We start from the raw sequence: 14,871 nt of genomic DNA on the forward strand, positions 1-14,871 counted from the left end.
TGGGCTCCTTGTCATTTCCTAGGACCTTTGCAAACATCTTTGCATTGCAGACAGGGATAGAAGATTTCAAATTTACAAATGATAAAAAATGAGCAGAAACCATTTCCAGGAAATACTGGTTTAAAAGCTCGTGGAGTCTCAGTGGCACTGCTGTAATAAATTATTCACTGTGATTAGCGGGCTGTTAAGGACTACCTGCTGACTCCTTCTGCTCTGGCTTTCATTTCTCTTCCCGTTGCTGATCCCTTGTGCTTCTTGGGTTATGGACTTGGCTGTAAACTGAACCAGTCTTCAGGTCACAGTGGGTTCAACTCATTTTATAGTGCAGTAATGCAGTCTTGGTTTAGTATTTAGAAATGTGGAACATGGAAGAAGTGAGACATATACAAAGCGAGGTTCCTTATCACACTGTTCCTTCTCATAGAGAGAGGTTGCTCACCCAATTTCTTTTCTTAAAACATACTACCCAGACCTGCAAGCACTGAAAAGCAGACACAGTTTAAAACCTTTCCCTGCAGAAATGCCTTATTCCATCCCCATAAGACAGGAGGCCTTGTTCTCACCAGGACCTTTTTTGGTGATGTCTGCCCTCAGTTTGGAGTTTCTACCATCCAGCACAAGGCACTTCCCCTTTCAGCACCCACTACTCCATGCCTTACCACTGTGCCAAAGAGCTGCCAAACACACTGGGAGCTGAATAAATAACATCAAAGCACACTGGGCTGGAAAGCAGAATTATGTCCCTGACACTGAGAACTTCCACAGAATTTGGCTGGACATGCCACTGGGCTGTGATTCAGTGAACATTTCTTTGGCAGCAGTATCAGCTGAAGTGGCCTTCAGCACTCTCCTCCCCCATCACACTGCTCACTTCCTCCCCTGGGCCCCTTCCTCAGCCATCCTGGTATAGCTGTGCAGTTGGGAAGGAAACTGCTCCAGAGAAGGGATCAGACTGGCTTAGAACCACCCATCCATAAAAAGTGGTCACTCTTAACCTCAATCAGTCCCCAGTCCCATTCACCATCTGACCCACAATCAGTATCCTACAGCAAAGCTGTAGGAGCTGGATAGGGATACAGGCTGCATAAATCACTGCAGCCAGAAAAAGAAACAGCCATTAACCTACACAGTAACTTTGTGGAGCAAGACAAGAGCTTCACAGCTCAGAACAAGTTGGAAGGAGTTCAACTGCATGGAGTTTGTCATGGTTGAACCAGGATGAATTAACAATTAGGTATAAGGTCATCATCCCCACTTTTTCCTCCTCATAAAAGTTGGTAAAAATTTGCTTCAGTGTGTCTCCCAAACAGGGTTGATTTCAGACAGGTGAGTAAATTGTCTAGGTAAATGAACTTTTTAGAATCATACAGCAGTCATGCTCAATTTCCACTATGTAGGTAAATAAGTAGTTTTATCAACTACAATGCTTACAAACATTAATACACAGTCTAAGGCGCTGCTGTTTTATGAAGAAACCAGCGCTATTCTGGTAGTTTAGTGTGCTGTGGTGATACCATTAGACATATAGTTCCCAGAGTTTCCTGTGAGAATTTACATTCAGAAAAGCTAGAGCATGACGTTCATCCCATGATCTAGCCAAGTCAAGACCATGGCTACCATTAAATATAGGAGTAGTCCCATCAAAATAAAACTGCCTTCTCTAAGTCCTTTGTCATATTCAGGTCTTAAAGATTAATTCTGTGTAAAAGCAGCAGCCAAGTCTTAAATGATTCTGCAGCACACAGCAGGAACTTCAACAAGATGCAAAGACAAATCACTCCAACAGCACAAAGTGAAACAAATTGGACCTCAGAGCCCTGGAGTTAGGGTGGAGATCTGGAGAGAGATTGAAACTTCCTTGAGCTCTTACGCTTGGCTCTGAAGTGGTAGCAGGCTCCTCCACACCCCACCCTGCTCAGATGCTGTCTCTTAGCTCACCAGGGCTGCTCTGAAGGCCTGGACACTTTTATCATCAGATGAAGCCAGGCAGGGGTCCCATTACTCTGTGGTTGTGGCTGTGAGGCACCTTTGGTCAGTGCTCTGGGCAGGAGGCTCAGAAGGATCACTGCAGCCATCACCACGAGAGTGGGATTGCTGCTGCCATGGCACTCCCTGCACAGACATCCAGAATCATGGGAGTATTTTCAGTCACACAAACTATTGTGCATCACCACAGCAGCATGGGAATGGTGATTCCTGTATTTTGATTCCAAGACAGAGGTACTTTAGCAAGCCACTGGAGAAGACATGAGGATCTTTAGGAGAGAGAGTAGCAGTAATGGTTTGTGGGCAGCATAAATCCTTCTAGGCTGCCACAGCCGATTCATAGACTACAGACTGGGCATCCTTTATCTAATACATGGTATACTGTGCCAGAAAGGAGAGCTCTTCAATGCAGAAAGATCCAGTTACTTTGATGTCCTTTCAGAGAATAAAAGGGAGAAAGTTTAACTTAAACCAATCAGGGAAAAAAGGTTCTTTGTAGATCTATTGATTTAGACACACATAGCATGGTGACAGCAAAGCACAATCTAACAGCAGCTACCAGATATATATGTGCAGTGAAAGTGGATTTGGTTGTATATAAAGTCAAAGTCTAATCTCCCAGTCTGTGTAGTTACAGACACAAATATCAAGTTGCATTATTTAGACAAATAATGCTTTGTCCAAATAACAGCTCTTCCCTCTGTGATCTGATGCTCTGCTGTCTCTCTGAGCCAATAAGCCACTTTGAAATTTAATAGGGAATTGTGTTTCCATAATGGAAATGAATGCAGAGTGGTTATTATATAGACCTAGATGCAATTTGTGTTTGGTCAAGCCAGAAATGATTGCTGGGGTGGTGTGGTCCCACAAGAACAGCACACAGCAAAGGGATCTCAAATTGGACCAGAAATTGTTTTTCTGTTTGGCAAAAAAAGAGGCCTGAAGCCTGAGGCAAAGAAGTAATTAGATAGTGAGCTGGGATTGCTGACAGACCACTGAAAGTCCCACTTAGCCAAGCCATTCTCTCATTCCATGAGGGAAGGGAGGACGGCAAGCCTCTGGGAAGATCATTGGTAGGGCTTTTCCCACATCAAATCACTCAGGAAATCTTTTTTTTTTTTTTCTTGTTTTGAGAAGTGAAAGAAAAAAAATACCCCAAACTAATAAAAATAAAGGAATGAATGGAAGTGTGGCAGGATGGAGGACTAAGTTATGGTGCAGTGGCATCCCCATCTCATGACCCAGGGGCACTCTCAGCAGTGGGTCACACTAATTCACAGGTGACAGCCCACGGAAATCTCTTGGTAAATCTGTCCCTGAAACAAGAGCCCATTTGTTTGAGCTAAGATGGTGCTGTTCTGCCTGAACCAAGTCCTTCCTCCTTCACTCTAACTAGTTTGACAGAGGTATGATTGATGGGAGCAGGGTTGGCTTGAGGCAGCACACAAATCCATGCCCGGAAACCATGGTCCCACTGAAATCACTGGGACAAAACTGCCATTGACTTCGCTGGAGCTGTGATTTCCATAGAGTTTAAGGCCAAAAAGGGACCGCTCACAACCTCCACTCTGACCTCCTGCATAACTCAGCTCCTACAATTTAGCTTGCTGGTTTGTTCAGTGGAGGAAATTACATTTCCAAGGAGGAATTTTTTTTTTGTTATGTTTGTTTTGTCTTTAAACTGCAGGACAAAAGACTTGGGAGCTTGTGGCTTCAGTCATGCAAGCTGTGTGAAAATACTGTCATTGTTTTAGTTCCATTGTTTAATACCAGTTTTAGTATTGGGATGTCATCCATGCTGGCTCTTGCCCATAGTGTAGGCAAAGGAAAGGGTTGCATTGGGGCTGTTAGAAATGTTCCACATTATTTCCCTGCCTTTCCTAGAAGCCATTCAGAGTATCCAGTCCGGGTGGTAGTCCATGCATTTGGAGGGATTATTATTCCTTCTGCATACAGTGATTTAACAAGGCATTAATCATCTAGGAAGTGGCAAGACTTGAGGGACTGGGAGATGCCATATAGGTCAGCAAGTCCAAGAGCAATTACAGTTGGTCATTTATTAATCTTTAGAATCAAAGAAAAATACGGGTCCTCTGAAGGTCTCTAGTCCAACCTCCTGCTAAAAGTTGGGCCACCTTCAGAGTTTGATCTGGTTATTCATGACCCTAGTGTTTGACCACCTGCACTGATTGTTTTGGGACTTGGAGTTTTAATTTATATATCTTCTAATAATTTCCCTTGCTGCAACCCTGCAGCCTGTGTCTATTGCCTCTTATGCTTTCACTGAGCACCTCTGAGCAAAATCTGTCTCCATCTTCTTTGTAAATCCCCTTTGGGTCATAAAACAGAGCTAACAGCAGGTAGGTCCTCTATAGATTTCTGCAGACAATTTGAGTCTGAACAGCCATCAAGAATGCTATCTGGAACCCTTGAGAGTGTGTTGCATTCAGCCTGTGCCTCATCTCAGGTGATTCAGCACACTGAAAAGAGAAAGAAAATGAGATTATTTTTGTTTCCTAAGAGACCAAATGCAAAATGGTTCACATTGTGTCTCCACAGCATGCCCAGCCATAATGCATGTTCCCCAGTTCAGTACCGAGTCTGGGTCTTCTGGGCACAGCAGGCAGAAAACAGTATCAGGAACCCCATACCCCAACCTCAGGATTTGGAATTATTCCAAAAGGTATCATTTGGGCATGTTTCTCTAAGTGCCATAGTCCAGAGAGCACTGTGCACCAACCTCCAGTGCTGGCCTTCAGCAACCCTCTCTGTCCTGTGCCTGAGCTGAAGGGCAACACAGAGCAAGCAACAGCCTCATTACTGCCAGGGGTTCCCAAATAAATGGCACGGTACTTCCACTGAATACTCTGGCAAGGCTCCCTGAGCACAAAGGGAGAGAGCATAGCCCAGTGCCTAGCACTAACTCAGGTCCCCACACCTCTCCAAAAGTCCAGGTCACCCAGGCTATGAGTGACCAAGCCAGAAGCAATCCCTGATATTTCGTTCACAAAAGACATTCCCTTCTTTTATCAGGAACCTCCAGCATTTTTCAAACACTCTGATGCTGACCCTACCTCCTGGCATGTGCAAACTCCTCAGTATCAGCTGCATGGTCAATAAAAATGGTAAAATGGCTGAAATGGATGCAGACCCTGGGCCTCCTCTCCTCCAGGCTCAGCTTAATTAAGGACCAGCCAGCAAACCACAAGTGTGCTCACAAAAGAAGATTGTGTCTGAAGGGTTTTGACTGCAGCTCTTTGTAACTAGTCACAAACATCTGGTGCCTGACAAGCTTGCCAGCCTCTTGGAAGGGGTTTCCAGTGAGAAAATTCCTGTAGCTTGCACCTGAATTCTCCACAGCACACCATGCAGCACTCGGATCTCTCTCCTGGCTCCTCTTCTAAGCTGCCAGCTTTGTATAAGCCATTTCTGGCCCTGGTTTCCCCATCATGGCCTCCCCACCCACCACAACACATTTTAAACAGTGCATGTGGTCTGATGGGGAACAGTTATTCCCTTGAATGTTCACAGGTTGATAAGCAGTTTTTCAAATTCAAGTGATAGTGTCAATTCCAGTTTCATTGGCATGATGAAACAGAGATCATGGTGGGGACAGGCCCCTTGGAGGAGGAGGCAATAAGAGTAATTATTTTCTCTTCTTTTACTAGCCTCTTTCACATGCATGTGTGAGTGTGCAGCTGTGCTCAAAAGCCAGTCTCATGGATACTTCCTTAAGTATCTGTTGAAGATTAAATCATCTCATGTGCAGCCTGTAATGATGGCCACTACCAAAAATTGTTCCCATCTGAAAGCTGCCCAGTGCTGCATGATCCAAAACAAGCTGCTGACCTCAGAAGAGAACCCAGCGGGCAAACCACCACATCACAGACTTGGCCCTCTGCAGCACCACTAATTGTCCCCTTGTCTGCGGGCACTGAGTGAAGGCAGCTACTCAAGGGCAGGAGAACTGTGCTCTAAGCTTGTGTTAATGTTTGACTTTCTCCTAAGCCCCATTTCCAGTGTGGGAGATGCTGTCCCAGTCCCTGCTGACTCTGTCAAAGGGTCATTGCACCTCTGATGCAATCCCAGTAAAACCAATACAAATTGTCCCACCTACATGTGCAGGCATTGGATTCAGCCCAGGAAATTAACCAAAGACAATCATAAGCCAAATAACCCAAAGCCAGATCCAAGTTCAGTGCAGGGAGAGGCAAACCTGCCATGAATGTGGATGCTTTGACTCAAACCAGCCCCAAAACCAGCATGCATCTGTTGTCATTGCATTTCCACAAGATCCTGTTGAAATTACGACCAGCTCCCTGCTGAGGCTCTATTCCCCAGTGAAGGTTGCAAGCACCAGCGTGGTGAAAGGATCTTGACGGGTAAAAATTATGCTTCCATTTAGGAAGACCTACTAATGGCACCTTGTGCATCTGTCACTGCATTAACAACATCAATTTGAGACCATGCATATGGTGGGCAACTGGTGAAGAGAACAGCTCGCTTACATTAGGAGGTCTGGCTGAAGGGGCACCTTTGGCTTTGTTTCTCTGAAGGGATTGTGATTGGCTAACAGGAAAGTGGATACTTTCCTCTGGGTATACACATTTTTGCAGATTGGATTCCTTTTGTATAGGAAGGGGGAGACCTCTCAGATCAATGTGGGAAAAAGGAGTGGGACACTGTAGAATAATACCTGGGGAGCAAATGGAGCACAGCTACAGCAATGGTAAAACACACATGTATGTTCAGGAGAGCAGAGCTAAGGAATAAAAGACACAAACTTAGGTTGTGGGGTCACTTCCACCCCCTCCCTCCCAAGAGTCTGGATTTGCCTCCTTCTGCCAAGGAAAACAACAAAACTAAATATAAAAATGCATCAATCTGGGGAGCTGCTCCAGTGCCCAAAACGTAGGTGCCTAATGCTGTTTTAGGCACTGCTGGTGATCCAAGACATCTGCGTGGGGCTGGCAGATACAGCACCGGACCTATGTCAGGCTCCCTCCCACCCGGGGCAGCAGCCAGGGGCCAGGCAGAGAACCCTGGGGCATGGAAAAGGGCACTACATTCCTGCATTTGGGCATCTGAACAGCTTCCCCAGAGCCCTGTGTGTTTGGACAGTTGGAGTTAATCATCGAAGAGAAACGAGAAACAGCTTCCCTTAGCAAACAGCACTGTGAGATTTGGTAGCAGAGAGGGTAAAATACAAAAGGATCTGAGAACAGGGGACAGTCTGGCAGAGACAGAGGAGAAGGATGGGCAGGACAGCATCCAAATAGAGCAGCTGCCAGCAGCTCAGAAAAGTTTCAAATTCCTTCTGCGCCACGCCGAAGTTTAGTCATAAATGACAACGGGGGACCTGGGGACAGAGGGGTATTTTCTGAAGGGTGTGATCTGCTGGCGTTTTAGACTCTTATGTGTTCCACATGTCTGAACGCCTCCCAAACACGTCCTCTGCACATGCCATGAAGCACAGCCGCGTTGTCCTCCCCGCCTTGCAGATGGGCATCTGGAAGCACAGAGGGATGTTTTCAGCTTGACCCCAGTTGTTGTCTGTGGGAGTTTAGGCCCCAAACTTCCTTTTCATGCCTTTGAAGCCAGACACTTAAAGAGGAGTCAGACTTCAGCTCCCGGCTTAACCCTTTCACCCTGTGTCTGTCCTCCCTCGGTGGGTAAAATAATGGGTGTTTCTGTGCTTCATTTGGTGTTTACAAGTTTTATGCAGCAATTAATATTTCCAATGGAGGAATAAAATAATCCCCTAAGGGCAGTGTAACTCAGCCTTTCAGACTTCCCATCTCTCCTGGCTCCCTTCTTCCCCTACCCCCTCGGCAATGTGGACAGCCCAAGAATATGGGGTAGCTTAGTGCCCTTCTTAATCCCTACCATTCCTTCCAAGAAGCACCCTGTTACAGAAAGGAAAAAAAAATAGAGGGGGAAAAAAAAATCTTGCTGGAAACTTTAACAAATATTTTCAATTTTGCTGACCCTGAAATACCATCAAGGAGAAAATTTTGGGTCCTCCCTGAGGTTTGTTTTATTCTCAAGATTTCAGCTCCACCAGCAGCTATATCAGTGCAAATCAAATTATGCCTCCTGTTTACTTATCTCCAGAGCGCTGACACTGGCAGCCGAGGCTTATCTCGGCGTGTCAGGAGCCAGCGCCTTCCTCGGGGGTAGGACAGGAACTCCACAGCAGCTACTTGGAGTGGGAGAGGGAGTGTAAATCAGGGAAACGCTGCTGCCTGTGCTCCTCAGCAGTGAGTCTACGTTCCTCATCTCTGCTGCTTGCCAGGGGCAATGCAGGGGAGACGAAGTCCGAGATGCCAAGAGGGCTGGAGGCTGCCTCCTCCCTGTGAATTAGCAGCCTGGGAGCCAGGGTTTGGATTTTAGTTTACTCATTTGTAAGGAAAAGGCAGTGGTGGAGCTGCCCACAGTGGTGATGGTGTGATAGTTTGCGGAGCTGGCACTATTTTGCTGTCACCGCGTCCTTTGCACTGCTCCTGAGGTCGGTACGCCCTCCTGCGTGGGAGATGGGCGTTATTCCACGGGAGGAGTGTGGGCACAGGGGCCGTGTAAGCGCATCCCACTGCCCAGGAGCACGCTGAGCCCTCCAGGGCTGGCCCAGGCTGACTCAGGGGCGAGGGCACGCCGCATTTCACTCCCATGAAAAGCTTCGTGCCTCAGTTTCCCCCTTGGTGGTAGTGTTGGCTTTGTCCCAGTGCTGCTCTGAGACATCCCGGCAGGGCAGCCTGTAAAACAGAGGCTGAGATATGACCTGCTTATTGCCGTGGTTTGTACCGCCGGGAGCGCCCGGAGCTTTGGGCATCGCCACCACGAGTCTGACAGCACCTGGGACAGATAAACTCCACTCGGGTCATGCTCGTGCCAGTTCTACGCGGGATAAAAGCAGAGCTGGGTATTAGGACTTGGGTGGAGCGAGGGTCTCACCTCCTTTACACCGGGGAGAGTCTGCTGTGCCAGAGACCGATGCACCACCCCAGGTGCCAGCCCTCCAAGGAAAATGTAGTCGAATCCCGGTTTGCCCGGAGTTTGTGTGTGTCTTCAACATATTTGGCCCCGCAAAGTGAAACTGTCGCCCTTTCCCGCCTGCCCCGAGCACCGAGCCCGCCGCGGGCAGCGGGGGCCCGGCGGCCGGGAGGGAGGGAGGGAGGGACAGAGGCCGCCGCCCGCCCCCGGGGCTGCCCCGCGGGTGCGGGGCGGGGGGCGCGGGCGGGACGCGGGGCCGGGGCGGAGCGCAGCGCAGCGGGGCATTCCCGCCGCAGCGCCGGGAGCAAGCGGCGAGCAGGGCTGGGCGAGGGAGCGCGCGGAGGCGCCTCATTCCCTTCTTCTCCTTGCAGATCTTTCAATGGAGGCAGCTGGAGAACCTCTATTTCCGCGAGAAGAAGTTCTCGGTGGAGGTGCACGATCCGCGCAGGTGAGCCACGAAACGGGCCGGGCTGAGTCGGGCTGTGCAGTGCCGAGCCGGGCTGAGCCGGGTGCTGCCCCCGCTGCTATGCGGGGCTCGCTGCGCTTGGTAGCTGGGGAACACGCAAGAGAGAGGCAGTGGGCACCAAGCCGGAGGCTGCTGCTTCCTTTCAGCGAGACATTCCGGGTCCTGGTATGCGTTTTTGAGGATGTGTTTCCCCTCGGCTCCTAGCGGGTTTTTTTTTTTTTCCCCTTCCCTCTGTTCTGGCACCTTGTGACCCCTGGGACTGTGCGGCTCCGGTGCCTCAGCTGTAGTGCTGGCGGCCCTCGTGTGTGAAAGGGGCTTTGCCTTGTCCCCGTGTTTCACTCAGAGCCCGGAGATGAGCACCAGATTTTGTACTCACATGCTTCTTTGTAAATAAATATTCAGTAGTGCAACTGAAAGCAATGGCACAGAACCAGAGGTTTACCACCGGCAGCCTGGATGAAAGCCCATCAGTCTTTTTGGCACAGGAGCCTTTTTTTTCTTACTTTGGAATCCTAATGTGAGCGTTCAAGGGACTGTGCTTCATCCTATCAGTGCATTCAGCACTCCTGGTGTCTTTGCATTACTGGATGGTTACTGCACACAGTGAGTGTATGGCTCTGAAAGATGTTCTGACTAAAAGCAATGTCTTGTTTGCACTGTAAGTATGGTATCACTGATGGAAACCATCTCTCTGCCCAGACTGATTTGATGTGTTGCTGGTAGTAGTGTGTTCTGCTGATCACTCAGCTGTGATCCAGTTTCACCTGTTTCCCATGCCTATCTGTGTATTAATATATGTACTTTTATTAGAGGAATTTTGCATGCAGTTTCTCTCCTTATTTACCCTGATATGAGCACAGCCACACCAGTACAATGGTGCCTGTCTGCATAGGTGCATTTGTTAAAACAAACACTGAGTAAAGCAGCTCATGTCATTGTGCAGCTCCAGGTCAACAGAACATCTAAGCATCTGCTTAATATTAAGCATGTAAACAGTCACATGAAATCTAGCAGAGTGAATTCCCAAAGTCGAGAATACACTGGGAGATATTGCAGCAGCAGGAGCTGGGGGTAGTGCCCTTCTTCCCCCACCAGGGCTCTGGCAGCCGGAGAGGCGTCAGAAACACATGCTGGGAGCGACCAGCAGCCAGGAGCCCCTAAATGCCCTAAGTTCTGCCTGTTTCCTGGAAGGAGCAGTTGCAAGAAAAGGAAAGGAAGTAGATCTGGGACCTTAAAATTAATGGTGACATTTGCAACTTGAGTCGTGCATGAAATGTGACCACACAGAGCAGCCTCTTCTCTCTCATTTGTATTTAGATTATAGGAATTAGTGACACAGAAGAGCTTCCGTTCTTTATTCCATTGCTCTGTTTCTCTGACTCAACACCAGGAGGACAAAGTCCTGTCCTGGGTTGTCAGCCTGGTACTTTCTTGCTACAAAGGAATTTGCTTGGTTGGGTTTTGTATCATTTTGATTGGTTTTTGTAACCAGAGTGGCACCATCCAGGTGGAACTGGTACTCAGGCTGTAATGCAGCGCAGCGTGTTTGCAGTGGCATGGTGGGAAGACAGCTCAGGTTGTAGTCTCCCAGCCAAGTGGGATGGACTCCTGCAAGGAGTTGTTCAGCATGTGGAGGCGGAGGAGTAGCCAACGCAGTGCTCTCTCCACATTCCTCTCCTCGTAGCCAAACCAGAGCCTGAGTCAGCGAAGCCACAGTAAGGAGAGCGAGCACAGCTCCGTGATTGTGGCCAGGGCTGGGCAGCACAATGTACGTTTTTAAGCCCTGCCTCTGCCCATGGCTTCTTGTCCCCAACAAGCCATTTAACCTCCTTTCACTGCAGTTACTTATCTCATAAAGGAGGAAAATGATACATCTTAGGGGCTATCAACAGGATTCATTCCATAGTGCATGTAGCATGCATAGAGGGAAGTCATGGAAAAAAAAACAATGATCCATATCTCTCAGGTCTTCAAACACAGCCACGAAAAGCAAGTCCACAGCTCTGACCAACAGTCTGCAGATGTTCTAATGGAGTCTGCTGTTTTGATAGGAAACATGTACAGATTCCAAAAAGGAAAAAAAATAGAAATCACTGCTTTTACAGTGAAAAGATGAATGAATTGCAGAATATGTTTCTAAGAATTCAGGAGTTTGAATTGAACAGGATGACAACAGAATTAAAGCTTCAGCCCATGTTTGAGGGCCTTAATTTCCTTAGAGCTTTATGTGCCAGTGTGCTGCAGTGGTTTGTGTCCTTAGACCAATATAAAGCATCCAGAGCTGGATCCACTCTCCAGTCTCAACTTCAAGAACACCTCCCAGCACAGCCTTCATTCCCTGTCCAGTGACAGAAATGAGGCAGCCCAGCACCATCAGCCGTTGTCCTGCTGCATGGAGACTTTTCTCACAAGAACAATACTGGTAATAGGACAAGGTCTCTAGCACCATTCATAAGGAAAGGACTCGGCACAGGGTAACACTGAAACATGAGATCCCAGTTGTCTCAGACCTTGTTTGCATTGGCCACGGCTGTTTTCTCAGAAATTTCACTCTGATTTGTAGCTCCATAATTTGACTTTAACACATTTTGAAGCACTGAAAAAGCCCTGATGTAATGGCTGTCAGCCCTCTCCCAGACTGAACATTGCCAGTAATTCTCATTTTGCTGCAGAGTTCTGGTTTTCTTTCTTTCTTGGCTCTATCACAACTTTCTTCAACTGTTCACCCCTCCATGTTCACCTCCAACTTCAGACAAGGCAGTGGTCCACAATCACCAGAAGAGAGGTGGCCAGTGCAGATACAGGTGCAGGAGGGGAACCTTAGCAGGCTTGAGGACTTGTGAGTGCTGGTGAAAGAGTTGACTCCCCCCTGCATGGCACAGTAGAGCTCCTGGGCTGTCCTGTAGTGTCACTTCCACACCTGCATGGCTCAAAGTCCCTGTTGACTGTGGGCTCTGACCCCCCTCTGTAGTGCACCCCGGGCTGTCTCTTGCACTGGTCCCTCTTCACCATCCATGTCCCTAAAAGTGTCACATTTCTGAGCAAGCCTCTGAACCCATGTCACATCATTTCATAATCCTACTCTACCACAAGACCCATCTTAACAGACTGGAGACGAGGCCCTCATTTATTTGGGGCTCTGTAGATCAGTTTATTCCAGCCAGAGCTCCATCCCTGCAGTGGGAGGAGTTCCACAGATTCATGCTGAGAGCTTGAATGTGCACTGTGCTGGTGTCAGGGCTCTGCTGGTGGGGTTGCTTTTGAGGGAGGGATGGGGAAGAATAATCAAGCAGGTTTGTACAGCTGTGAAAGCATGGGGAAACCTAACCTGTGGGTTTTTGCTAATGTTTGAGAACAATTGGGAGTCCCAGAGAGGAAATATTTAGCTCTTATTTTTCCTGTTTTTAAATTCACTCAGCTAATCACTGAGTCCCATTCTTCTCTCCAGAGCAAAAGGCAGCCCCCTCTGAGCCTCACAACTCCCTGCCCCCATACCATGTGGCAAATCCTGCTACATCTGTTTACAAGTGGGGAAATCAAGGTTCCTGAAGAGTTTCTTTCACACTCTCTAAAGTAGCCTTTGATCCTGTGAATCTTTCGTTGTTACCTGGATCCTAATATTTGGAAGCTACTGTCCAAAGCCAGAGGCCTCAGATGTCTCTGCATGTGATGAGACACCGAGGATTCATGCATACTTTGGCCTTGGTGGCTCCTCTGGGATATGCAGCAAGTCAGCATCAACCAAACCCAGGGATATAGTCTAAGCTGGGCAAACTGGATGATCTTTACTGTTAGTCCTCTGGAGCCTGCTATCTTGAGGAGATATTTGAAGTAAATGCTCTCCTGGCTTGATTAGATATTTATTGCTGATTTCGAAGCATTTTTTTTCCTATTAACACAAGGGTGTACACAGTAAAGGCAACAGCTTTTCCTATGAGATCTGTGACAGGTTCTGCCACAGAAAGCAATCTGGTGAAACCTTTGTGTAACCCCAGTTCATTCTTTTCTTCTCTCCAGGGCATCTGTGACCAGGAGGACTTTTGGGCATAGTGGCATTGCTGTGCATACGTGGTACGCCTGTCCAGCATTAATAAAGTCTATCTGGGCTATGGCCATTAGTCAACATCAGTTCTACCTGGACAGGAAGCAAAGCAAGGTAAGCATGGGAAGTGCCAGTTGTGGTGGGTGAGTCCTCCTCATTCCCCAGAGTCCCAGCCACATCAAGTCCAGATGGTGGCTTCTTTCCTGCCCTCCCTTTCTGCTCGAGATAAAAAAAAAGGCGAATTGACTATGATATTTTCTAGTCCTGACCAGATTGAGAAAATTTGTATTCAAATTCATGCCTATGGGAGTAAGGATTGAGGAAAAAGTTGTGTTGAACTGTGGCCAAATTGAAGGAGCCAAAGTTAGATCTGGATGGTTTCCACGTCTTCCACATCTGTCATAAAGTTAGGGCAGCTTCCAATAACTGAGTTCAAAGTAGCTTCACAACCTACAACTGTTTCTGGATTCTTCTTGCTGTCCCTTGATTTTTACTATTGTATTTTCCTAGAAAGGAGGGGGAGGGATATTATTTTAGCAGTGGGGCAGGAGGCTTGACAGCCTAGCTATGCAAAGAGCTATCGCAAACTGGTGCTGCACAAAGGGCCAGGCAACACACAAAAGAAACCACCTTGAAACCAGAGGAGTGTGTTTTCTTCCTCTTAATTCTTTTCATCACTAATTTTAGGCATACCCAGAGCAGCAGGAGATTGCTTTGATCACTTTGAGATTACTTTGATACAGAGAAAAGACTTCTCAGGCAGACTTCCCTCTCCAGATGAACACACTGCTGTAAAGTTTCACAGAGGAGACAGAGCCTGTACTGAGTGGGTACCTGCATTGGTCCTCATCTCTGGTGAAATGGCACAGTGTGCAGGTGATGATCCTCCAAATGCCTGAAACATCTTAACATCTTGCTATTGTTGAAAGCAGTGCGTGCATTTTCAGGCTGGGGGTGTGTCCATCCTTGCTCATGCCCTGGCCCTATCAGGTCCCTTCACAAGCCAGTTCAGCCCACTAAACTGGCAGAAAAATAATTCTTTTTCCTGCTTTTCTTTTGTGCATTATTTTTTCTGCCAGTTAAATGAATCGAGTTGGCTTTCTGGAATTATGTGGAGGGCCAGTGAGTGTGCTGTTAGTCCCACTCATTCTAAGCCCTTCTGACATTGCTTTCCCCATCATAAGCTCTGTGACTTTCTTTTAGAGGGGTTAGGACTTTTGGATGCCTTGGGCATGGTTGCAGTCACTTTGGCCAGGTCTCATCTAATGCAAAAATCCAGGTTTCACCGTAGTTGTTGTAAGCTGTATTGAATTTAGGGATGTAGCCAACTTCCCAGCACTGCCTAAGTGCCAGCTGTAATATGGACAAAATTGCATACTCACTGATA

At 47.6% G+C, this 14,871-nt stretch overlaps 1 protein-coding gene across 5 annotated transcripts in view; it reads left to right on the forward strand.

The window, feature by feature from the left end:
- The window catches only part of FRMD4A (FERM domain containing 4A), a 77,345-nt gene that overhangs the window by 28,768 nt on the left and 33,706 nt on the right, over positions 1-14,871 (forward strand). For all 5 annotated transcript variants that reach the window (XM_053942945.1, XM_053942944.1, XM_053942942.1 and 2 more), the window contains 2 exons: positions 9,348-9,424; positions 13,460-13,598. In XM_053942945.1, coding sequence (XP_053798920.1) covers positions 9,348-9,424; positions 13,460-13,598 — 216 coding nt within the window. The remainder of the gene's footprint in view (positions 1-9,347; positions 9,425-13,459; positions 13,599-14,871) is intronic.

Source organism: Vidua chalybeata, chromosome 5 (genome assembly GCF_026979565.1).
Source record: "Vidua chalybeata isolate OUT-0048 chromosome 5, bVidCha1 merged haplotype, whole genome shotgun sequence".
Lineage (NCBI taxonomy): Eukaryota > Metazoa > Chordata > Aves > Passeriformes > Viduidae > Vidua > Vidua chalybeata.